The 26,833-nt window shown below is 42.9% G+C and overlaps 1 protein-coding gene across 2 annotated transcripts in view; it reads right to left on the reverse strand.

Annotated features, from left to right (window-relative positions):
* PREX1 (phosphatidylinositol-3,4,5-trisphosphate dependent Rac exchange factor 1) overlaps positions 1–26,833 on the reverse strand; it is a 146,781-nt gene that overhangs the window by 12,143 nt on the left and 107,805 nt on the right. The window contains exons 17-33 of one of the 2 annotated variants that reach the window (XM_032704963.1): positions 20,932–21,024; positions 18,339–18,487; positions 17,343–17,428; positions 15,482–15,618; positions 14,854–15,025; positions 13,491–13,678; positions 12,575–12,736; positions 11,808–12,018; positions 10,373–10,631; positions 9,869–10,075; positions 7,495–7,583; positions 6,527–6,609; positions 5,824–5,914; positions 4,016–4,144; positions 3,319–3,360; positions 1,391–1,608; positions 328–427 (exon numbers count right to left, since the gene is read on the reverse strand). In XM_032704963.1, coding sequence (XP_032560854.1) covers positions 328–427; positions 1,391–1,608; positions 3,319–3,360; positions 4,016–4,144; positions 5,824–5,914; positions 6,527–6,609; positions 7,495–7,583; positions 9,869–10,075; positions 10,373–10,631; positions 11,808–12,018; positions 12,575–12,736; positions 13,491–13,678; positions 14,854–15,025; positions 15,482–15,618; positions 17,343–17,428; positions 18,339–18,487; positions 20,932–21,024 — 2,416 coding nt within the window. Of the gene's footprint in view, positions 1–327; positions 428–1,390; positions 1,609–3,318; positions 3,361–4,015; positions 4,145–5,823; positions 5,915–6,526; positions 6,610–7,494; positions 7,584–9,868; positions 10,076–10,372; positions 10,635–11,807; positions 12,019–12,574; positions 12,737–13,490; positions 13,679–14,853; positions 15,026–15,481; positions 15,619–17,342; positions 17,429–18,338; positions 18,488–20,931; positions 21,025–26,833 lie in introns of both variants that reach the window. The other variant, XM_032704961.1, reaches the window with a different exon arrangement.

Genomic DNA, 26,833 nt, shown 5'->3' on the forward strand with positions numbered 1-26,833 from the left:
GAGCTGGGGATTCACCACAGGGAACATGGTGAGTTACAAACATCTGTCAGGAACTGCTCATCATCTGTGACACCTCTCCAGGTACAAAGTCACCCTGATAAGGCACAAGCCACAGCTACACAGCACAGAACAGGCACCACCATCCCACCCTGTCAGTCCTGCTTTTTATGCTCTGTGTTTGCAGTGCAAACTGAGGGACTCCAACAGAGAAGCTGCCTGGTGCTCTCCAGGTCTGACATGGTCTCCTAGATCATAATCCTAGAGGATATTAGCCCATAAAACATACAACAACCAAAAAAGAGCTTTAAAGAAACAGAGAATACTCACTTGCTACAAGACTTTCATCCAGCTGCTTGAAATAGAAGGCAACTTTGTCTAGTTCAGCCAGAGTGACCTGGATGTCTTCCAGCATGGTGTGCTCCTCCTTCTGCATGGAAAGCAAGGAAACACACACAAATAGGTTATTACCTGGCAGGAAGGTGTCGTTGTTATGGGCATGCTTTGGTTGAAGAGACCTAGAGCAGAGTGCAGAGCTTTCCATAAGCTCCATCCCAGCCAGGGAATTACTAACAGCTCCTTAACTCATACTGGTACAAGTTTAACCACCCCTTGCTTAGGTGTCATTTGATGTGATTCACAGAGATGAGAGGTTTAAGGACTGAATGTTTGAAGGGCTCTCTTTCTCCAAGCTTTACTCTATAACCTAAACATGTGAAGAACAGCTGATCAGCTACTGCAAAATAAATATTGATACACTGCGTGCAATGAAAAGAAACAGCAGTTACAATCTACAATATTTCCACAGTCAAAAAAAAAAAAAATCCATTTTCTATACTGTCAGAGCTACTTGTCTTTATTATGCTCCTTTTTTTCTTAGCATTTTTACAGTTATGGCAGCTGATCTCCTGTAGCTGTGGCTCATGTGCTCGTTAGGTGCAGATGAACAGTACACACGTGGCTGTGGTGCCTCACACCCCAGCACCACAGACCTGAGAGATGGACTGTCCATTTGTCCCAACTCCTGCAATCCTCCCAAATTTCTTGCCTGTTTGGGGACACCTGTCCTCGCCAGGGGATGGCAGGGGACACTCGTGTCACCAACAGCTGGGCCCTAAAACCTCCCTAAATGCAGCAGTTGTTCCAAATGTGAAGGCAGATCAGTTCCTGTGGTGTTCTGGTGTGACCATGGGCCCGGTATTTGTGAGGAGATGAAAATGGCAGGATAAGGAATATGGGCACTTGGTTGCCAGCAGCAGGAATGCCCAGAGTTTGCTGTAGTGAGAGGCTGAACATGCCACCAGAATAAGGGGCTCCAGCTGTGCTGTGAGTGGCACAGAATCACACAGGCAAGCGTGAGCAGACCCAAGGGTGCCCCTACTCTTCATCTTACCACAGTGGGGGAGAGAAGGGACTGGTAGTGCAGTAGAACTCCAGTGGCTGCAATCTGCTCCAGCCACTTCCTGCTGGCATCTCTGCTGCTCTCTTCGTATTCCCCGTTGTTGTTGTATCGATAGTTGAGAGCAGCCAGTAACTGCTCTGAAAAGGTGCAAATAGCAGCCACAAGAGACTGAGAGAAGATGGAATCACGTCTCAGCTGTAGCTCAGTATCTGCCACAGAAGGGGAGAGAAGCATAAAGAAGTCATGAGTACACTTGTCTTTCAGCTCACTGCCAACAAAGCAGTTTGTGTGTGGGTGCACACAACATTCAGCCTCAGCTTTGCACCAACTGAACAGATAACCTCCCCTTGCTGTGTGACCTGGCTGGGGAGATGAGGACAGCACAGCTGGCATACGTGCATCTTGCAAAATTTTCTAGTCCAGTAAACTGTTTAGTCCTCTCTCTGCCATCTGCATGCTCCTTCTGACTAGAAAGAGCTGTAACTCCTTAGATACAGCCATATCTGGACTGATTCCCTTCTTTTATGTTTACAGAAGCAAAAGAATTATTGAAAGGTCTCTGTCCTTACTTCTCTCCTGGTCTATTACAGATTAATCTTCCTCCATCCATCTGTATTTTGTGGGCTTCCCATATGCTTAATGCATTAACTGGGCCCATCCATATGGTACCAATTGGTTTATGTTTCCTGGGAGAATTTCCCCTGCGTTAACTTTGCTTCCAGTGTGCCTGCCAGGCAGCCACATGCTGGTCAAAGCAACCTTGTCACACTTAAGAGGATTGCAGGCCAAAGAGGCACATGAATAAGTGAAGAGCTACTTCCCAGGAGCCCCCAGCTCCTCCAGCAGGCTCTCCCTGGCAAGGCAGAGTTCCCCAGGGAAAGAGGCTGAAGACATCACCCAGAGGCTCTGAAAGTCTGGATTATTTTTACAAGCACTGAACACAACAGACTGACTAATACACTCCAGGCCCTGGGCCATGTTCTCAGCTTAAGGGTAACAATCCTTCTTTCCAGAGGATGTTCGTGAAAATGCTGCAGGAGACGGAGCACACAGACAGGCACTTGGGGACACATTATATCTGACACCAGTAAAAATAGCCTTTATGGTCACTAGACTGACCATCCACAGGCTGCTTTGGACAGACTCATGGACCAGCCCTGGCAGGAGCTGAGAGGTAACTCAGAGCCATACAAGTCTCTCATCTTCACTCTACAAAAATCTGAGAAATCAAGTCTGGCATAGTTGGACAGTGACAGCATATTTCAGTTATTTATTACCTCATTTTCAAGCAAACGGACACCAAATAGATGCTGCAATTACAAAAAGACTGTGCATTGGCTCCTCAGGAAGACCTGTCCCTTGCTCTGCAAGCACAAGGGGTGGTGCAAGGTAACAGGTTCCTGATGTCCCCTGTGTATTTAGGAGCTCCCTGTCTTTGTCTGCTCCTGGCTGTAATTTCAGTATAGACAATCCTAACTCCCCACACGCCTGCTCTGCTTGGAAAGATGACAGAGTCCACGGTCTCACAGAAAATTGTGCAATACATCTCATTTTTGCTGCGTGTTCTCATCACAGCAGGAAGCAGTAAAGGCTGTCTGGGAAGGAGGGTTGTGCAAAGGGAAAAATGAAGACAGTAAAAAGAAAAACAGTGCTTCTGAAACAACAGCAACCAGCCAGGTAACACAAGCAGGCTCCAGTGAACTGAAATCACGTAAACTGAAGAAGAGACATCAGATCCGTGGGAAGGCTGGCCTAGATGCAGAGCAGGAGAAATGTCAGCATAAAATGCCAGGGCAAAAACTCCTAAATGCTAAGGAAACAACACATCACATTCTCATGTATGCACATGAATGCACATAAAACTGTCTTAGGGACTTCTGATGCCTGTTGTTGTTCTGCAACAAACGAAACCCCCTTACCTGTGCATTTTAACAAGGCCAAAAGCAGCTGATTCTTCCCATCTAAAACAGTGAAGACAAGGAATGCTGTGGTCAACATGATGCAAGGCAGGTGTGTTTGGTCAACAGCCTCCCCACTCCCCCAGTCCCTCACCCAGTCTTTTTACTCTGAGAGTCCTCACTCGCACAGACACCTTCGTGATTCAAAAACCCAAGGTGTAAAGCAGAGAATTTTCCTGGCTACATGCTCTGTGTTAACTTCCATGAAACTTGTAGATGAATCCCTAAGGAGGTGATTTCTGCCCAGTGCTTTGCATTGGGCTGTAAACATCAGCTTCATCTCCTGTTTCAGCTCAACCAGACTGCAACAGGTTAGGATGTTGCAGCATCTGATTAGCATTCATTTCAGTTTGGAATATACCAAGCACCTCTCTCTTCATTTTCTAAAAGCATAGGGAGATGGATCAGTTTGATATCAATCTGAATGGGCTGATGAAACAAAATAAGGGGGGGAAGCACTTTGGAACTGCTGCACAGGTGCAATTTCACCATACAGCACCAGGACTCTGCGAACCATAACGCTCTGCCTGCTCCTCTCTAGAGCCCAGGACAGCCTTACCACAAACTGAGATCAAATTATAAAATCAACTGCTAGGCTTGACTAGACCAAGACCTTTTCTCCCTGAAGCCAATAACAAACTTTTCCTTATTTACAGACCTTCCACATGTTTCTGTATGATTTCCACAAGGTTCCTGATGCGCACGGGAAGGTTCCATGGATCTTCCTGAATGCTGGCTTGGATGTTATTCCGGCACCTAACTGTGGTTTCTTCCTTCTGCTTAAATTCTAGACAACATGGAGTGTGTTAGCCCTTAAGGAAATGCTCCATAGCTGAGTGGATTAGGAGTTATAATGTAAATACAGATGAAAGCAGAGACACAGTATCAGTAGCAGTAATTGTGAATTGAAGAAGGTTCTTAAATAGAACCACCGCAGAGGGAAAAGACTATTCCCATACTCCCAGTAGCAGCAGTCTCCCTGCATTGCTTTCAGGACTGTGGGCCTGTGTGACCTGCACAGAGCAGGGAGCTCTGCCCCACTCCTCAGACACAGAACCCCTCTCTGTTTCAGTTGTCAGGTAGCTCTGGAGTCTCTGGCTGTGCAGAATTACATCAACTATTTGGCTGCAGCTGTCACATCCCATAATACTGACGAGAAGTTCTAAAATATTCTGCTTTCTTTCACCTGATGGAAGCTAATTATTTAATTATAGAGTAGAAAATTTACTCTCCAGGACTTAGCTACATAGCTAAGCCAAATATTCCATTGTTGGGGATAAAATGCATAAGCAGAGAAACACAGAGAAACTGTGCCAAGTAACTGCTCCAAGACAGGAACAGGGGAGCATTCCAACATCCATCCATCACCAAAAGGTGTCTGTGGTAGCTATTAAACAGACACTGTGGTGCAGGATTCCAGCTGAATGTAAGCAGGGCTTGTCTGTTCCTCAGTGTGACGAGAGTGGAATCATCAGTTAAATAAAAGACTCTCTCAGGCTAATTAATCTAGTTTTAATAAATGAGACTCTGTTTAAGTAAAATAAAATAAGGGAAGTGTCTGTTGTTTCTGCACTTCATTCCAACAGTGCATGGAAAGACTAACACTCTACACAAATGTGAATGTGTTTGTAGAGATGAGTTCATGTAGCAGAACTTCACATGAGTTATTCCTGGAGTCAGGAAAAAAAAAGCAGGAATGCCTCTCTAGTTCTAGAGCTTGCCACTGTAACTGAAAACCAGAACCTGTCAGGAGTTGGAGTGTGACTACAGCACCTGGGGTACAGCAGGAGTAGTAGGAAACATTTCAGATTTCAAGTGGGAAAGGAAATGCAGTAAATGTTCAGAAAATAAAGTCCTGTGTATTACAGGGACACAAGAAACCACATCCTGAGCCCCAAAACCACTAAACCCAAAGTCTCATCATGGTCCCTGAGGAAAAAGAAAACACAGTATCATCTGTTTGCTCTCCATGGGAATCAGTTTTCAAAATAAGTGTCATGTGAGGATGAGTTTACTCTGGCAGTTATCCATCTGAAGAAAAGCAGAGTAAGTCATTAAGCAAACTCGGGCAGAACCTTTTGGTGCCTCGGATTTCCAGCATTCAGCCCCTCCTCAGCTTATCAGAGCACTCATTCCCCTTGTATCTGACCTATCCCTACCTTGTACCTTTTGAGATATGTTCACATCAAAGGGGGGATTTGGAGACTTGTGAAAGAGATGTGAGGATTCAGCAGCATGTAACAAAACAGTGTTCTTTGTGTTCAGGAGGAATTCACATGAAAACAACCTCTTAAAGATGCAAAATTTCAGTGGTCAGAAAATTTCAGTGGTACCTGCCAGTAATGCATGACTGGGCAGACTGCAGAGCTAAGGAACTCCCTCTGGCCAGACAGCATGTGTGCAACCATGGTAAGCTCTCAGGTCTTGGAAATCACATTACTAAATACAATCAACCTATTTCTTTACCTTGCAAACTGTGGTCCATTGGAAAGTGCTTGGTTTCTTCAAAGGCTTTAGTTATTCCTGGTCCTTTTAGAAGTGCATTGATTGCATCAACCTACAATTGGAATGTTATGCATCAGTGTAAGTAAGACTTGCAGAAGAAAATCTGAACAGAGCTCTTGTGGGGAAATCCCCAAACCATTACACTGTTTGTATTTTGGAACAACTGCCAAATAGCAGTAGGACTTTGTAGCCATGAACTGGCCTCAAGAGCCTCCCTCATTTAATACAGCATTTTGCACAATGATGATCTTCATGCTGATAAGAGAATATCAAACCATGCTCCAGTGTCACACATTTATAAAAGATATCTGCAGGCCAAACTTGGGAGAACCCTCCTGCAACCTGCAAATGAGATCAATTTACATCCTACAAATTATCAGATGTTTGTTCACCTTTTTTTTTTTCATGTAAGTGTTTTTCCCCTTAGTCTCATGCCTTAGATAAGGCAGGTCAGCCTTGCTTAAATCACATGAGGCAACTGGAATGTGGACAAAAGTGATTCCTCAAACCGTCCTGTAATATACTTGCTTACACAATACCCCAAAATCTTGATAGTTTGACCTCCTCCAAATATGATTTCATAACACAATTTAGTACTTCCAGTTTCTTGCATTGACATTGATAAAGAGAAAGCAATTCTGTGTAAGAATAACGTTTTACACACCTGGTTAAAAAGGTGTTCCAGACAGCCATGAAGTTTGTCTTGCTTGTCTAAAGGAATCCTCATATCATTGGGAAGCTCATCACCTAATAAAGGAGAGATGAAAAGCTTTTAACTTTCAAACATAACCTGTGATGAGGCCACAGATGACACAGGCACACCTTCACAATGGTGGGTGAACAATGATTGCTGCTTTATCTCCACCTCTTAGAGATAAATACTCATTATTTTCATATAATGCAAGTGTCCAACAACTAAAGAAACTTATCCCTGTCTCATACCTCTCCCACGTTCCAAATTTACTGTGGTTTATTAGGAAAAGGCAAACCTCTATCTTTCTGTTCTTGTTATTAGTTTTGAAGAAACCCCACTTGCAACTTAAATATGCAAGTGCTTATAATCAGCAAAGACTTATCAGCTCTGCTGAGGGGTCCAGCACGAGGAGGATTCCTGTGCCCTGTGCACACGCTCACCTGATTCCATCATCCCTGCCCAGGTGATGTCCCCCTGCACACACTCACCTGATTCCATCATCCCTGCCCAGGTGATGTCCCCCTGCACACACTCACCTGAGCCCATCCCAGCCCTGCCCAGGTGATATCCCCCTGCACACACTCACCTGAGCCCATCTCATCCCTGCCCAGGTGATGTCCCCCTGCACACACTCACCTGAGCCCATCTCATCCCTGCCCAGGTGATGTCCCCCTGCACACACTCACCTGAGCCCATCCCAGCCCTGCCCAGGTGATGTGCCCCCTGCACACACTCACCTGAGCCCATCTCATCCCTGCCCAGGTGATATCCCCCTGCACACACTCACCTGAGCCCATCCCAGCCCTGCCCAGGTGATGTGCCCCCTGCACACACTCACCTGAGCCCATCTCATCCCTGCCCAGGTGATATCCCCCTGCACACACTCACCTGAGCCCATCCCAGCCCTGCCCAGGTGATGTCCCCCTGCACACACTCACCTGAGCCCATCTCATCACTGCCCAGGTAAGAGCTGTTGCTCCTCACGCTGGTGTAGGACAGCACCGAGTCCCGGTTACTGTTACATTCACTGCAAAGAAAAGCAAAGAGGGGATGAACAAAAGCTGTCCCTACACCCAGCCCCTGACACAGCAGCCTTCTGGCTTCATTAGCACTGCCCCCCCCCCCCTAATCCTGTTCCACAAATGCAAATGACACACTAATGACATGCAGAACAGCCCTTAGCAAGGCCTCTGGGGCTGGACTGCCCCAGGCTGGCTTTTCCTAGTTGTGCCCACTGAATGCCCACTGTATCACCCTGGTTCTGTACAGTGCAAACGGCCCTGGCACCCTCGGCTGGGTCACCCCAGAAAACCTGCTCTGAGGGCATCAAGTAGGGGACAAATAATTGAGATTTTAACTCAACATTTGCTACAAATTTTCAGGATATTACAGCATCCAAATCCAGCATATTGAGAGGCTGCAGTAGCACAGATACTGAGATGGGAGAGGACATTTAAGGGATCTTTACCATTGGAGAATCAGGCACTGCAGATCCTAAAACTGCCTCAGGAAGCAGAGGAGTCATGACAGTCAGCTTCATCTTGGCTATGCACATCTGGAAAACTCTCTTTAAATCTCCTCTCTTTAAAGTTCACTTTCCACTAACTATAACTTAATAAAAGTAATCAAAAAGGCTATGGATCTCAGGCTCTCCCCTTCCAATGAAATCACAGAGATTTTAATGGTACAAGCCCAAAACAAAGCTTACAGAATTCTTCAAATTGTCTCTTCCTCTGATTTTGTTTTAGACTGACATGAAAGAAAAATGTAAGAGCAACTGGAAGAACCCTAATTGGGGTCCTTTGTTAAATCTAATATCAAAGAAATCTGTTTTATGTCAAGAAGATTAATACTTATGGCAACTGCTCTGCTGTACAAACCCTTATGAATTACACTTCAAATGATCCCAGTGAAAGCAGCATGACTAATGCAAACAAGGTGTTTTCTTATCTGTAATTTGCTTGGTTTTGTAGTTCCTCAATAATTTTTCAAATCAAAACCCACTAAAACATATTTTATTCTCCCTTGAGTAATTATTATCTGTAATATATGCTTAATTCTCTGCCTCTGTCTAATAAAGATAAGACAGAATAATGTTTCTCATCTTACATTTATGTGTAGGATTTTGGAACAAGTGACAAACCCACAGAGACTGTTTGTGCTGTCACTTTGTTACCCAGAATAGATTAACCTCAATTACAGAAATTTAAACTAAACAGGGATTCCTATTAACAGTGAAAGAAATACAGCACATTTCACTCCAAAAGCTTCAGAGCACGTGTGCAGATTGAAATCTCACACAACAAACAGATGTCCCAGACTTCAGCACTGATGTGCTCGTTTTATTCTTCACTGACTTTGTACTTGCTGTCCTTTGAGACAATCAATACTGAACTGGACAAGACCCCGAGCAACCAATTTTGTTGGCCCTGTCCTGAGCAAGAGATGGGACCTTGGGGGCTCCAGAGACCCCTTCCAACAGAAACTGTTCCCCTTCTGCCAGTTCTGCAGCCCTGCATGGATGGAACTATAGTTATTGGTACCAGTGCCCAACAAGGGCAAGTAAAGCACCAGGACTGCAGCAGGGAATTTTCAAAGACCCAGAATTCATTCAGGTCCCTGGGATCCTCCCAGCTCTAGGGCCTTACTACAAATGTAAAACTGGCCTGTTAATGATGTTAAACTGCAGTGGTCAGACACGGCTACAACTTGTTATTCCATTTCTTCTGCAGCTGAGTTTCCAAATGTTTCCTCCCAAAAAAGACAGATTTGGAGTGTGTGAGATCTCCTTTGGCAGCAAATATTCCTGGAGAACCAGCAGTCAATCATGTCCCCAAAACAAGATTTTGAGACACCTGAATAAACACTGGCACTTGTGGTTTCAAAGGCCCACTAAAAATAAAAACTGAATGTCCATTTCTGTTTCTGTGTCTCAGATTTTTGGGAAATTTGGTTGCAGAACCAAATGGAAACATCCCCTTACAACAGAAGCTATTATAAGAACAAGCAGTCTGCAAATTCTGCTGGGCTTCTGTAGTTTCTAGCCATAAGATACAGAAAGGGAAAGTTACATTAGACCTATTTATTTAATTTTATTCAGTTTTCTAGAAGCTTTAGTATTTTGGCATTGTTTTGGGGGAGGTTTTTTGCTGTTTATGTCACCATGGTAATAAATGTAATGATAGTGAATATTTTACTAAGTGAATAGTAGATAATGGACTGACTAGAAAACAACCTGCTTGTTGGATCCATGAATTAGAACTTTGAAACACATTGTTAGCAAGGTAAAAGTGGCACAATCTTCAGACTAACCTGTAGGAGTCTCTGTAGCTCATTGTGTCATGTCCAGAGTCTTCCTGGTCCTCCTCAGAAACTTTGAAACAGACCTTCTTGATTCCACCATGCTCAGCTTTGTCAGGATCACTCTCTTCTGTTCCCAGGGAAGGTGGAGATGTCTCCTCAGCAGATGGTGGCTCACAGGCACCACCCTCTGTAGGTTCTGTTATGGTGGACAAAAGTCTGCAGAAGTAGAACACACAGCTCTCAGTCTCGTGAAGGAAGGATTGTGACCAAGGCTAAATTCAGGTTCATGAAATCACAAGCAACCTTGCTAGAAGTTAAGATGGACTACACAGACCACTTCCTACTGATCCAAACACAGCCCCAGAGCAGCCACTGGGAAGGGACCCTCAAGGATCCTCATGCAAAGGACAAGTGAGGAAAGAGGCTGACAGATGGGGCTGACAGCACAATGTGTTTTCTGAGGTTAATGCCTCAGAATTTCTCTCTCCAGTGCACACAGGGTTCTGTACTCACTTATTTATCTGAATGACATATTGCTTCATTTCCTTCACTGCGATGTCAAGTTTGTTAAAAAGGTGCAAGTATGAGTCCTGCATCTCCCAGTCTTCCTGTTTCAGCAGAAAACTGAGTCCTCTTTCTTCCTGAGTTGTTCCTCCATTCTGCTGGCCAAAGTTACCATCAGGATCTCCATCTTCTGGGGTCAGACATCTCCAGGATGGTGCAGCCATAGTGGTGATGCAATGCTGAGTATATGAGACTGGATTTAAAGTGCCTGCTAAACATCAAAGGATCTGGTCAGTGTGGTTCTCGTGACTTTCCTCACTCCATCCCAACGATGTTAGTTTAGGATTGGTGGAATTTTAACATGAAAAACTAAAATTTCCCAGAGCTATTTTATATAATTACATTCTATGACAAAAACATTCTGGGGGAAAAAAAAAAAAGTTGTGGAGTTTTTTTCTTGGCATGCCAACTAGATGTTTTTAATCTACTGCAGTTCAGAAAAGGGTTAAATTATTGAAGACAGGAACTGTCTACACATATACTCATACAGACAACATGGAGAGAATCTAAAAGCATTTGTTGAAAGTTAATGAATTTGGACTCTCAGGAGTCTGTGTTATTATTCCACCTCTACAAACATTTACACTCACACACAAATTTAAATAAACAGGATTATGTCCTTACAGAAGAAAAATTAAGGTTTTTTTCATTTAGAAATGCTGACAGTTTTGGTGTGGTACTTTGCTAACCACCTCTACTGGGTCTGGCTGAGATGGTGTTCATTTCCCCACAGCAGCCCTCATAGTGCTGTGCTTTAGCTCATATTAAAAATACTATGGGGTTTAATATTTAATATCTCCAAGCATCTTTATTGACCTCAATTTGAATAGTCAGTGCCACTGTTCAAAAGATGACCTGCACTCTGACCTTCACACGGCAATGAGTCAGAAGCACATCAGGTGAGATCATGATAAAGAAATGCTGGAACCCAACTAACCAGGTGGTAGGACAGAAAATAGACCTCCTGACAGAGTGAGACTTTCAGCTCCAATTTGTTCAGCAATGGCAAAAGAAAGCAGCACTACAACGTGACTGACTCCTGCTGCCCCCTGAACGCAGCCTCTCCTCACAGCACGGGCATTCTGGGTCACTTTTAGTCAGGAAGTCACCTCTAGTAAGGGCAACAGTGCTCCAGGACACTGGATTGACGTGAGACGCCCAAACTGCTTAGCTAAAAACATCTGACCTGAAGCCTCTCTGTGCTCAAAGGCATCACTACTTCACAACAGAAGGAGGCTGTCATTTTACTACAAAATGTTAAAGAAGAAGAAAAGGTACTGGCAAGGCTGTATTTCCTTGGAACTTATTTTGACCTTGCTGAGCAGTGGAAAACCACAACTTTTTATGCTGATAAAATCAGTGTGATTTGAAAGTGAATTATCACCTTGTTCTGGATCCAGGCCGATGATAGAAGGTTTGCGTCCGATGCGAATGCTGAACGACCTCCCTGCTGAGGTAGTGTTCTTGGGGTAGGACACCTCCATGAGGTTAATGTGGCAGTTGGTGGGGCAGAAATCCATGCTGCTCAGGGAATGTGCTTCCATGACGGCTTGTTTGAAGGCTGGGCTCACCTTTGTCTTCAGTTCATCTGCAAACTGGGAGAAATAAAGCAGGTGTGTGCTACTTCATTTTCAAAAAAATTATGATGCAATACGGACAATCGTTTTCTCTTCCTCCTTCCCATTCCAGAAATCCTGATTTCTGCTGCAGGTGGAATAGCACATTCAAAAAAAAAGCTCATAAAACAACAAATGAAAGCAATTAACTATACCTTCTAGCACACCCTTTTCAAACAGCTCAGGTAACTGCACAAAAAAAGCACACATACTTTGTTTACACTATGATACACTGTACTTATGTTCATGTTAAATAAGACATGGATCATTCTGTTGTCATATTTATTCATTAATACTGTGGCAATGAACCTGTAATATGTTATAACCCACAGCTCTGACAAGCAGAAAGGAGTGATTTCCAGACAAGGTCTTTTTTACTCAAAACTTGCAATTTCAGTAACTTGCAGAGCTGTCTTCATGCCTCCAGGACACCCACCTCAGAAGCTGCTTGGATTCATTAATACAGAATACTAAGACTCACTTATCACCATGAAGAATTGTCCTGAGGCCTCACCCATAACTAGTAGTGTTGTACCTCTTGGTAGTTCATGATCCTCCTGCTAATGCTTTCCAGCTTAGTGTCACAGATCTGCCGGAATTCATACTGGGGCATGGTGGCCACAGCACTGCTTAGGGATATGAGCCTCTTGCAATTCTTTATGAAGTGATTGTCCTCTGCAGCAAAGGCCTCTAAAATCTAAACAAATAGACAGAGTGTCAATGATATGAGACTTGAAAGTGAGGGAAAATACAGTTTTCTTCCACTGAGTGAGTGTCAAAGCCCCGTGGTTGAAGCTGCCTCCAGAACAAGCTGCCTCTATGACTGCCTGAGAACCACTATCGTGTCCCCAAGTCACCAAACATGTATCAAAACATGTCAGAGTAATGGAAGTGGATCAAAATATCCACTGTGCACTGTCCAAGTTACCTGCTCTGGCCTACTTTCCCGGGACATAACAACAATGTTATTGAGATGTGACAGAAACATTTACTATGAGCTCGTTTTTCAGGGATGACCAGGACACTCAGTGCTCTGCTGCCTTCTGATAGCAGCAATTCTGCTCGATTCCTTTTGCAACCCATCCAACCTATCGGGTGGGAAAAAGCTGCCTGATTTTCTTCCAAGTTAAAGCAAATGCCTGCCTGAAAAGATCAATCTTGAGTATCAGCAGAGAGTATGTTACCAGGCAGACAGAAGGGAGGATTCCACGACCGAGGGCTCCCCTCCCTCTGCCTCAGCACCTGAAGTCCTGGAAGCATTTGCTGACTCGCTCATACCAAAGGAGCTGCTGTAACTCTGCACATTCTAATGAACAGAACCCCAAGCAGGGCTGAGAAGACCACGTGTGACCTGACCCAAAGAGCCAGGTCCACACCAGCCAATAATAAACTGTATCATTGGCTTCCCACTCTGGTTAGGAATGAAGCTGGTCATGTACATTTTCTGGTACCTTTGCAGTGAGATTGAAGCAACCTTTTGGTTCCACAATTTTCTCCAGGACAAAGGATTTGATTCCTGCACTGCTGACATATTCATACACCACCCCGTGCTCCAGGTGGGTGTTATCCACAGTCAGGCTGATGAGAGGGGTCTCTTCCCCAGTGACCAGTGAAGAGCTGATAGTCTGTGGTGTCTGGGCTGGAACAGAAATAAGTCATTAGAAAGAATTATTAAATGCAAAGACACAACCTTTGGCTCAAGGAGTGTCTGAACTACCTACTGCTGGAGACTGGGGGAATATCCTGAGGAAGACATTTGCTCTTGGCCACTAATGGAGACAGTGAAAGAGGTTTAGAGAAACCACACACTCCAATCCCTATTCTGATTATCTTCCATGTGTGCAAGCACACATCTCTGTCAGGACACTACTTCTAGCTCTGTTCACAGACACGAGCAGAAGCTTTCAAAAGGAAGTGAAGTCTGTTAATCTGTGAGTCCTGTTGTTTGCAAAGACCCTCTGGAAGACTGAGATGCCAGGGCAGGGATAGGGTGAGGAGATAAAATTTTTTTACACACAGTAATGCTATTGTCACTAGAGAACAGACTCAAGTTACATTCAGGCTGAGGTTTGCCAGAGAATTGCTCACATGCCTCCAGCAGGGCACTGCTCCAGCTATTCCACCTTGGAGCTGCACTGTTCCATCACTGGATTACCAGGTTCACCAGACCTTAGATGGGATCCACAGATGTGCATCTGTTCCAGGAGAAGTTGCCAATGGCATTCAGAGAGTCCAGGCTCAGTCCTTTGGCTTAAATCTTGTTTCAGTATTCTCCCCTAACATCTACTTTTCCAAAACAGCTCTCAACACAAAAGTAAAACTGTTTTTTATGAGTTACACTTTTGTAAGTTGGAGGAAATACACTCCCACCTTCTGCTGACACAGTGATAGCATGCCTTGAAAATCTGCTCCAGATCAAAGCAATTTAACATCTTAATCTTTAATCTAAAATAATAGAAAACATAGATTATTCTAGGTAGAACTACTTGCAGGCCTTCCCTCCCCACAAGCTACTGCCCACAAATTCCTGGTTTGCAGGGGCTACCAAAAGATTCTAAAAATGCTGAGCCTCTTCATTCCTAAAACTGGATCTCTTGTAGAGAACAGTCACAGGGGTGTGATTTCTACATGTATCCTCCCCTGAACAAATGGCAGCATATGAGTACTTCCTCTGGCAGACCTCATTTTATTACAAAGCTTTACTAAGACAAGAGATATCCTACAGTAACAATCACACCTTATATTTCTACTGTTGTTTTCCTTTTGGAAGCCTCCAAAATGCCCTAAGTCTCCTTCCACCATGAGAATCTTTACCTGATTCCTGTGGGCTGTTTTGAAGAGGATCCAATTCTGCATCTCCTTCTAGTGCAGGGTGGTCTTTGGTGGAGCCAGGGTGGCTGCCATTCACATATGCAGGGGCTGCTGCTTGCTGAACTCTGTCCTCTTCAGCATCTTCATGTGTTCTGTACACCCACTGGTACAACCCCTTTCAAGAGATACAGGCTTCAGCCATGACCTCACTAAAAATGCCCAATCTCCAAATGTTTGGACTACAAAGGTGAATCTAGCTCTCAATTCTGTACCTTCTAAGTTGGCTGAAATATCAGCATTCCCCCAGCTTTTCTCTGAACTTCAGAGAACATAAAACCTAGATCAATATCTGGGTGAACTTCTAGTGTTAGCAGTAGTTAATAACTTTCAATATTGTATGCAGTGTGTGCATGAATTTGTTTTCATATTATTTGTAGGTATTTTGCAACTCTAGGCAACTGCAACCAGGTCCCTCAGTGACAGCAGAACACTGGGGAGGGAGGAAGTGAGTCAAAAGAAACACGTAGATGTTCTTTTTCTGAATATTTAGTGAGCATAAAAGCACAGGAGAAGGGGAGGGCAGAAGAAGGGCAGGAATTAATGTACTTCCTTTGAGGTTTTGAGTTCATACCAGTGCTTCCTGTTGTCTGGTCCTGTAGGCTGTGAAGTGCTCCAGAACTTCCATATAATTGCCATGTGTTGCATTATTCCCATTAACTTTCAATATACACTGCCCAGGATGAAGGCCTGCAGCTGCAGCCTCAGAGCCTGAAAAACAACAGGAGAGAAGTTAGACAGAAATGCCATCTGCATATGGAAGAGAACACTGGCAAGTTTGCAAAGGGTTTCTGGTTAAAAGGAGTAAGAAGAGCTGGGTGAATGCTGTGCTGCCTTTGCTAAGAAGTCCTTATTCCGAGAGCTTCGTGTTTATCCTTCATGTTTTCAGCAGTGCTGGGAAAAACAGAGACCTCCCAGACCTAAATGCACTCATACTAAAAATCAAAATCCCTGTGGGAAATCGTTTGGGATTCTTACATGGTTCCCTTTCAGCCTTATGATTACATTAGCTGAGGTCTTGCTTAAATGTAAACTGTTATATTTGTTCCAGCTTCTTGCACTTGAAAGGTACAGGACACTTGCACGTTGCACAATGTGGCACAGAAAAAGACTGATGTACTTAAAGCTACAGTAAGTCTAGAGTGCAATAACCAGTTTCAATGGATTTATTCCAAACTCACATTGAACAACACTCATACCCAAATTCGGCTCGTAGAAATCTACAGCTAAGGTGATTAATTCTTTAAAGCACTTTTTTAAATGCAATTTGTCTTTTGCTGGAAAAATCCTGAAAAAAGGAGAATCTTCCTAGCTGGCACTTCCAGCTTGCCCTCCAGACTGTGACAAAGTGGTTACAGGTGCTGTTATGAAAGAGTGCAATAAATGTGTGTCCCTGGGAACACCATCTGTGGGTGTTACCTGCACAGTCACTGCACTCATCTGGAGACACGTTTGTTTGCAAGGAAGGAAGTGGTGTATGTCTGAAACACCACATTTTGTGCATCTGCTGAGAATAAAGGTTCAAGCTGTGCTTTGTTTGTAGCTCAGTTAACATTTCAGGTGCAGAAGTACTAAATATCTCTGCCAAACAGTGTTTTCTCCTTTTAAAAAGATGAAGGAAAGCAGTCTGCCTCTATCTTATATTGGTACTTTGTAGCAGTATAAGCCAAAGTAAAGGGAGAAGTAGTCTCCAAAGTATTACTTTGTGATGTCCAGATCATGTTAGGACCTGTCTCCCAACCTGCTGATCCTGCAGCAGGGTTAAGGTTAGGTTAGGGTTAGGCTTTCACTTCAAAACCCAGGGACCCAAACTGTGGCTGACTGCAAGCAAAAATACTGAGGAAGCAACAGACAGTATTAACCCCTCAACTTCTTCTCAACCACCTCAGTTTTGTGTTTTAATTCCCTGTGGCTGTAAAGCTGGACCTTGGCAGTCTCACAAGCAGCAATGGTAGGGTCACTAAGCAAGCACATTTCTAACTTGCAAGAGCTCGAGTGATAATACTTTACTAAGAGTCTTTCCACGGTACTGTGGATTGTAGTATCCAAGTTTCTTCCTCTGTAGAATTAAATTATTCCTTGGTTTGTGTTGATGGGATTAGAGACCCAACACTCAGCTGGTAAGAATGATACCACTGTCTCAGAAAGCATTTACATGCTGAGCACTTTGTATGGTGAGCACTTTGAGGCAGGAACACTCACATTGTTTTGTGGTTACATGAGTGTGATTCTTCCCCATGACTGGGGTTCCTGTCACTGTGGTCACTCAGGTTGTCAGAACTTGTATGGAACAAGCTGGACAATGAAATCTGCATCTGTCTTAATATAGATATATTTATACATATATACACAGACACACACATGCTCTTTATATAAACATGTATATATATTCAGCTGCACTCCCACCTTAACTGTACCACAGACTTCCTCCTTACCTCTTCCTACTGCATGAACGTATGGTGGTGCTGCTCCCCGGATCTGAAAGCAAAGGGCTTCAGGACAATCTGGAATTTTAATAATCCTGCAGATAAATCAAAGAGAACGAGAAAGCAGGATTCTGAGTTAGGCTGCCAGAGCTCTGGGCAGTTCTAACAGCAGCTTTCCCTGGCATTCACAAGTGTGTTCGGATGAAAGAAAGCACCCACACTGTTTATAAATAAGTAACAAATAAACAGACCTGAAAAAATCATCTACTCCATCTTCAATCTCCAAGGCAGATGGGAGATTCTATTTGTTAATTAAAATTTGGCATTTCTTAATTTATTACATCTTTAAGTGAATAACACCTGACAGAAACTATCTGTGGTATTTATATTCACTTCCCTTTCTAGGCACACTTTGTTGCAGCTGTGCTGACTTATACCATTTTCATTAAAAAATAAAAATATACACTAGACAAGACAACCTGGACTAGAATCCAGCATCAAGTGTTCACTGAGATGTTCAACTCCATGGTAATTCTGGGATTACAGAATCCAACAATGCACAAGACACTAACAGGGCCAACTCTCATTATAAGATATAATAATAGACTGAAAAACTGTAAGGGCTGATACTTTAGAGTCATCAAAAAATAAGCCAAGCTTTAATGGGGTGGAAGTTTTGTTTTCCCTGGCACAAATATTAAGAGCCTGAGAAGCTTCACACATGAGAGAGAATGACAATCCTTGTGATCCCGTTCTGTTTGTGCACAAGGAAGTCAAAAGTATTTTACCTGCATTATAAAGAGAACACAACCCAACCCCTTCTAGCAGCCTGAGGGTCATCACTAAAAACAAGCCGTGACTCCTGCTCTCTCATTTCTGTCATTTGTTCCCCTACTGAACAGCTTCTGCACAGCAAAGTGTTTGCACAGCTTTCACTACAACCACAGTAGTATTACTTAGGGACTGACATTTCTCGATAATCTGTCTGCCCATCTCGGCACTTACTCTTTTGACTTGGTGGCTACCAGAAGCCTGAGTGGCCTTCGTGAGCAGAAGGACTGGGTTAGGATGGTTTCCACTTCTGAAAACGGGCGCAGGAACACTAAATCCTCATTGATGGAGTAGATTTTCCTTCCAGCCTGCAGGCCAGCCATCTGCAAAGGGAACAAACACCACAGAGCACTTGGATCACTGGCAGCATCTCTGAAAGCTCAGGCTCCAAGGTTCAACTGTTCCCTACCTATGGCCACTCCTCAGACTGCTGTCAGTGGGATACCCTATATACAGTGCTGGTTCATCAAGTCATTTGTCACTCCCCCTGAAAGTTTTCTGCTTTTGCAGGAAACAAAGAGGTTTCACCCCTATCTTTAGAAACATGTCACTGCTCAGGTGTACCTTACTTTGCAATAATTATATATTTGTACTTTTCTGCTACAACTTTTTAAGGGACTATTAATAAAGGAGACTTTCTGAATGTCTTTGTGAAGACACGTGAACTTGGGATGAGCATGAGATGTGACACACTCCACATCAACTAACTAAGCAAACTCTATGGTTTTTTGTGTCCCTCCATCTGGGTGAGCTGAGCAAGTGTCAACAGGCCCAGGCTGCTGATTCCAGGAGCAGAGGCACAATTCCCACAGGGAGGGTCCTGGGCTGCTCATCATTCAGGAGCAGGAGAGAAAGGGCAGGAGCACTATCCTGTCTGAGAGCCAAAACTGAGAAGCTGGACACACATGCCAGGCAAAGAGTTCCCAAACTGCAGTTCATGCACCTCATCAGTACATACAGGAATTGGATGTTCTTAACAACTCGTAAACACAGTTTGGAAACTGCTTCTGGCATAGGCAAATCTAACAGCTCACAAACAGTTTCTAAAAAAATTTGAGAAGAAAAGACACTAATAATAAAAACAATGCTTGGCAGCTCAGCAGAAACCCCAAAGACCCTTGTTGCACAAGCACGAAGCTCAGTGCTGTGTGCTGCCACAACCTATGCATCAGCTATGTTCCAATTTTGTTTCAAGAATAGGAGGTCACAATTCCAAACTCAAAGAGAACACGTCAATCTTGAATAAATCCATGCAAGTAATAGATTTGTTCCCACTTTACTGGTGAACCTGAAATCTTACTCAGGCCTGAAGTCTACCAGTCTTAGTGAATGCAATGAGCTGTGAAGCAAAGCTGCTGTCTTCACTTTTGTCCCTGAAGAGTAGGACAGCAGGCAGAGGGTCTCTAAGTGCTGAGCCACACCAAACTACATGCTGGATATATTTCTAATATCACAAAGCAATTAAAAAAGCCCAAGAATGTGATGAAATGCATCACCATTGGACCTCGGGTCTTTCCAGAATGAGCTGACAGCCCTCTGGTTCAGAGAGATGCAGATTTAGTTCTTTTCTGGAGCAATATTGTAAGACTGAGTTCAAAAGACGGGCTCATGGTCACAGATAGTTTGTCTTGGAAGATCAAGAAAAAGATTCCTTAGAAAATTGTGTGCTTCTGTTGTCTTAAAACACAACAGATTTGCAGGCTATTCCCCAGGCATCCAGCCAAAGAAAGGGCAGAAGGATTATCTGGCAGGCAATAGTTCACAGCACAGGTTTACATTAATAACATTTTTGGCCAACCCATGTTGATTTTGAGCATGAGGTAAAAAGCATAGGATTGGTTTCTTTGGTGACCATAAACCAAATGAGAATCAGGAATACTGAAATAATTTAATTTTAATACTAAACTTCAGTTCAAAATTCCTTCCCATTTGACATTCTCAGTTTGCTAAAATCAGTCTGTCCACTTCAACTGTTTATACTGGGCAAATTATCCAGCAGTTATTTGTAGTCTAAAGCAGAGACCCACAAATGAACATGGACATTCAGAAATTCTGTAATGGTTGTCCTGGACTTTTAAGTAGAAGCTCTGCCTGTGTGCTGCCACACTTTACTGTGAAACTCTGGACGAGTCATTTAGCCCTCTCTTATCTCTACAGATGCTAAAAAAGCACCTAAACGGCTTTTAAGAGACAGATTTTCAGTCTGTGCCTTATTTCGGTAAATAGAGTGTGACATTGTGTCATCCACACATGGGTTTTGTATGGATAAAAGGTGATGGTGCAGTACTCGGATCGATGATATTTTGCCCATTTATGTGCCTCAAAGAAACACAGCAAATATATTCCGTAGAACTCTTAGAAACTTCCAGGGAGATAAATGAGTACACGCTTTTTAAGGAAAAAAATACATATATAAAAATGCAGCTTTCACTCAAATAAACCTGTTTCCCACTGAACACCTTTGCTAACCCAAAGCAGTGTTACTTTCCCTCCCTTCCTTAAACTGAGGTTGCTGATGAACCTGAGGTATCACCACACAGAGATCCTGCTGTTGTCCAATCACTCATCAACGAGACTCAAGTCACCTGGTGACGCCAAAACACTTTGGCCGTTCACAGGAACAGCTTTATTACCACAGCAGTTGTAGAAGACAGCTGATTTTCTATTTGCTGCCTTTAGGAGGAAACAGATTTTACAACTGTGGGTTTGTGCCTTTTCCAAGTACTGAAACACTCTCAGACAGGAGGACATGAACGTCAGGTCCTACCTCCGCGGAGGAGCCTCGGCGAACCGACCTCACCACAACCGCTTTGTTCTTCTCTTCCACGTCAAACCCATAGTCATCCTCTTCTGGCAAAATCTTAAACAGAACACAAGGCAATGCTTCATGATCTTAAACAGAACACAAGGCAATGCTTCATGATCTTAAACAGAACACAAGGCAATGCTTCATGAGTATGGAGCTTGCTGAAAAGCTGCTGGAGAGGAGGAATCGGACTTTTCACTGCAAGCCATGATTGATATGGACTTGCATGTCTTAAGGCTGAAAGGCACTACCAGGTCATTTGGTCTGATCTCCCACATAATATGAGCCATAACATTTAATCTAGTTATTTCCTCATTGAGCCCTTAGTGCACACTAAAGCAGAATTTCCAGAGGGCTACCCAGGTAAGATCCACAGTCTTTAAGAAGTGAGGAATCTACTCCCACCCTTGAGAGTTTTTTCCAAACTCTTCTGTTAGAAACTGCATTTGGTTTTAACTCCTAGCTCTTTATCCTTCGTTAGATCTTACACTTCTACATTACATCATTATTCAGTATTTTCCATTGGTGAATGTACTTACAGATTAAAGTGTAGTAATTTATTTATTTTTTAAAATACATCCCACATATCAATAATGAATGATCTGAGTCCTTCTCAGCAACCAGTCTGAGATAAATTGAGTATCTCAGGCGTATCTGTTACAGATAGAACCACACACCACAGAAATCTACATCATGACCAGCGAGAGAACAACTCCTGCAGGCACAGGTCCTTCCTTTAGAGACCTGGCACAAAAGACCTGTATTAGGGAAAAAGCACAAGCCCTGTGCTCAGTTTGCACCTCTCCCATTTGACAGAAGCCTTCATAATTCTTGCTACTGAGTTTCTGTTTCCTGTTATTTGCACTGAGGTCACACAGACCTGCCTTTTACATATTCTTTTAAACATATCAATCATGGCAAATATATGTTTCACTCATCCTTTTCAAGTGGTTTATTAATGAGTTAAAAGCTTAACAACTCACTTCCCATTATAAAAAAATTAAGCAAGCCTGGCCACTGGTAAATGGACAAGTGGAAATTCTACCAGATAAACATCTTGCATTTGAGCAAACATTACGTACTAAAACCCATCTGATAAAACGGAACTGAGCTAAAAGGAAAAATAAAGCTACTCATAATCCAGCAGGCACTGGGGAAAACAAATTACTGAGAATTGTTTCCTTGCTTCTGATGATTTCTGCGCTATTTTAAAATACTGTCCTTTTTCTATTGAAGTCAATTCCATCAGCTTACACGCTTTGTTCTTTTACAGGAAATTACCTTAGAAAAAACTGAAGAACTAGAATATTTCTGTCCTGCAGGATCTTAAAATAATCTGCAGGCTGTTCAAATAATGCATGTGCAGGGAAGAAGTCCTTGCCAGATGATATTCAGATTAGATCACGGACAGGGAATTAAAAAGACTGAAAGGTAAGTTTCTAATTTTTGGCTATTTCTAACACAGTATTTTCAGAAGCAATGCTAATATTGTATGTTTAATAAGGGACCTTAGAAAACTGAGTATTCTGCTGGTTAGAATTTTAGTGTTGCAAGTGGAATGAGTTTCAGCCCAACACAGTATGTACTTTTTATCACTTCACATTTGGGATGAAATGGAAGATTTCTAGGCTAGCTCTCCCCTCCAATTCACACTTGACATTTGAAGGGACTGTTTGTTTCTTTTGTTGAATTTTGAAAGCATATGTGAAACAGACATTGAAAAATCTGCAGCCTTTGATTTGCCCAACTTCACAAGGCAGCAGCTCCACTACCTTACCTATCTCTTGGGTGCAGCCACCATTACTATGCATGAGGATCTTTTATCTGCTATCATTTTTAATAACCTACCTTTCTCTGATCATTGATATTGCAAAAATGTATTGTTTGAAAGCAAAGAACCAAAACACTTTTAGGGAACCCCAAGTGCATCAACACTGGGAACTTCTTCAGCATGTTGTTAAGAAAATAAATCTCACATTCTGTATTCTGATGCTTTTGTGCTGGGGACATCATGGATAATATTCTATATGCAATGCTTGGAGAAGGCTATGATTCATTCTTTACTATAAAATAGGAACACCTTACCATTCCACAGCTGAACCCCATTCATCCCTAAGGAGTCCAAAGCAATTAACTAAATTGCCACCTACAAGAATTATTTCTGTGCCCCTGAAGCCCAATCAGTTTTAGGAACATAAGGCAGCAGCTGTTTAATCTTGAAAGACAACCACGTTAACAAATGAGACCATGTGAGAAATAATGTTTAATCAAAACCAGAGGGCAAATGTAGTCAGAACACTATTCAAAGAGAATTTTGGCAGGGATATAGGGTCTGCAGAGATGAAAAGCTGTGCAAAGAATGGTCTATTACACCTGTATCACACTGAAGCAGGAACTCTCAGCCTAAACTCTTGGGGACATCAGCACCAGATGAGGCAACACAGGCACAACAACCACTATTCCTTAAACCCCAATGTCCAGGATGCACATTCTTCTCTCACAGCCTTCCCTACAGCTCTCCAGAAAAACCCTTTTCTGTCAGACACACTTGCACAGCCTGACTTGGGTAAGAATCTCCTCAAGAGCAAAGACTTATCAGACAATGGCAAGTCTGAACACTTCAGAACACTTCTGAGCCCTCAAGGAGCATTTGAAAGGAGCTACTTTCCTTCCACCTCATCTCTCAGGCTGTTCCACTCTCCACAGCTTTTCACAAATCCACAGCTCTGGGGCACTAAAACAGGGTTTGGAAAGACAAAAGCTCAACAATCTAAGCCACCCCTACTATTATCCTTAAAGGTATGTTTTGCCCCATTAGCAAAAGAGACTGAATATATCCAGAATGACTCCAAGCTTCTTGTGGTTTGTGAGCTGTGAAATTGAGCACTGAACTCCAACTGTTCCTTCTGAACAGTTAAAGACTTAGAGCCTAAAGGCTGCTTTTCCCTTCAGAGTTCACTGGAGTTTTGATATCTGACTCCACCCCAAGCTCTCCTGTGGCCACCTACACCTGGATGATGGATGCCTCATCACCGACTTCCCAACCTGTCCCCTTGGGAGCAGAATTCCCTAGAGGATGAGCTCTTATTAGTAGCTTTCTTCCCAGGAGTGTTTTAAATCCCTGAGTTGAATTCTCTAGCTACAACAGACTGGTAGATCAGGATAACAAAGTATAAAGGGAAAGCTCTTTTTTGCACTCCCTCTGCTGAAATTTTGCAGAATTAGGTTGTTTTTCATTAGCACAACACACAAAAATAATTCTGAAATGATGAAAGACAGAAGAGAACCTAGTATGACTTTATTTCAGTAACACAAATAACTATTAGTTATTCATGATTAGAATAGCAGAAATGCATCCTATACTTTTATAAGAATTTTAAGGTGAATGTTGTGTTTATTGGTTTAGCTGGTTTAAAATGGAAAAGACATGAACTCCCACGGTATCTGTACTATTAGCTAAAAACTTCATATCTGAAGTACAGAACTATGAGGACACTTCATTTTCAAAGCTGATTCTAAATGTAACAGCAAAGTAGCAAAGTCCTATGGATGAATGAGATTTACCATCCCAATTTTCAGATGGTAAACTGAGGCATGGAGTGACTTGCTCCAGGTAGTGGGTTCATGTGAGAAGATAAACGAAACCCCAGGTAGCCCTGACTTCCCTGGAACGTGCTGCACTGCCCAGGTCCTAGAGGAGCTGAATTCCAGGACAGGCCCCAGCCCTGGCTACAGACTGCAGGGAGACACAGCCACACACTACTGAGGATAAGAAATACAGGATATCCTGAAGAAATGTAAGAGATATCACAGGTCTGGAAAGTTGAGGAGGTTTAGAATTCCAGTCCAGACCTCAAATCCAGCACAACAGTTTCGAGAACGTTACAGAAAATGTACACAGGCATCATCCTCAGAAATCACTGGGAATGCTTCTCCTCTGAGTCTTCTGGGACTGCAGCACCATGAGTGCATTAAACCACTCAGACAACTTTGAGGGAGGCCCATCTCTACAGGCAACACTCAGCTCCAGGTGACCAGCTCTGACGTGTGTTGTGCTGGGCTGGGCTGACAAGGAGAGGTGCTGCTCACAAGTTCTCAGCACACTGCAGTAACCAGGCCACAATGCTTGGAGGCAGGCCAAAATGCTCCAATTCTTCCAAATTCTCTTCAACTATGCAAAGAATGTTGTATATTTTTTCAGTTTGTCAAGATTTACGTCCTTCAATGAGAAACAATTGCGCAAATAAATAAGTACTGGATTTTGTTTGAAGTGTGTTGTTCTACACTGAAAGCACTTTGTTCTAATATTTCTAATAAATATTTGACAAGGTTTCTGTTGTTTTCAGTTCTCAAGGGCAGGCTCTCCTGTGACACAGCAGACTCAGATGGAGGGAGTGCAGGAGCCTACCCAAAACCAGGTAGGATTTCATGGCAGCAGAAAAGCATATTTCAAAAGTCAGTGATGAGGAAATTCCATTAAACTTCCTACAGTGGATTCAAGGGATGGGAAGGATCAATGCCCTGTCATGAGTGTAGAGGCAAGCAGGGATGTTCCCCAGACAGCAAAGCCTTGGGAATTGTTGCTAAATAACTGCTCATAATTGCTAAACACAGCATAAACCAGAAGTCAGGCACGTTTTTTTGTGGGTAAGCATCATGCATTTATTGTACTGCTTTTGTGGGGACTTCACAAACACTCAGGGCACTGCCAATTTATGTGTGCAAATGAAAGCAACTGCTTTCTTTAGCAGGACTATACACATCTGACACAAATCTGTGCCCTCTAAGGAGGAGGTTTTTTCCTCAGCATGTGCTGCTCATTTCTGACTGTTTTCTGTTTGAGATGGGACTACATTTTGATAAAGGCTGTCTGATGCAATTCAGAACTATAATAATAGCAACATTAATATTTTTCCTGTCACAATTACTTCAGTTACTAAATTATGGAAAGACCAACTAGAGATTACAATTAATAATCAGTAGTAAACAGTCCAGGAGCAAGGTCTGCTTGTTTGTTCTGTCTCTTTACTGAATACTAAGAAATAATTATTACATTAAAAGAAAACAATCAGAGAATGTTAAATCCCTCCTTTCACAGCTAACATTACCACTGAATTTTGGCATTTTAACAGAAGTGCCTTGAACTGACAGAAAAAGTGGAAGAGACATCCTAGTCAGTGTTTCCTCACACTGTCTTGTCTTGATCAGGTATTAAAAATACCCCAACAACAGCAGTTCCCACCAACTGAAACCAATCTCTGAGTGCTTTCCAACTCACAATAAAAACACCCCACAAAGTTCATTACCTTCCAACTGCTTCCCTATATCCAACAACTCTCCAAGAGGACAATCATATTAACTGGACGCTCCAGTTCCTGGCACATGAAGAATAATTTTGAGGGACCATGGTGCTTTAACTATTACTTCTGGCCATTGAGACAAACACAGCTTGGTCTCCAGGGAGACAAAACAATAGTGAGATGTGAAATTTGTGTGAACCACAGGAAAGGTTTTCCCTATATAATGGACCTCTGGATCTTTTCCAGGAATTCTGCCTTTGTAGTCTCTGACCTAAGTTTTTATCCTGCTCCTGCATTCTACCAGTGTTCAAAGGGAGAAAAAGATGGGCCTGGAGCCACTGGCAGTACACATGGGTCTCAGAACAAAATGTTTGCCCCAATCTGACCAGCAAATCCCACCAGAGTTAGAATAATCCCAGTGCAGTAAGGGCTGGGACAGCACTCAGTGAGGTGGGAATCTGGAGATAACAGTAATATTGCAAAAGCATGAATATAAACCCCAGCATTGTCTGGAAAATGGTCTCCCATAAACAAAGTAAAGTTGATATTTGATCCAGTCATGC

Source organism: Chiroxiphia lanceolata, chromosome 17 (assembly GCF_009829145.1).
Source record: "Chiroxiphia lanceolata isolate bChiLan1 chromosome 17, bChiLan1.pri, whole genome shotgun sequence".
NCBI lineage: Eukaryota > Metazoa > Chordata > Aves > Passeriformes > Pipridae > Chiroxiphia > Chiroxiphia lanceolata.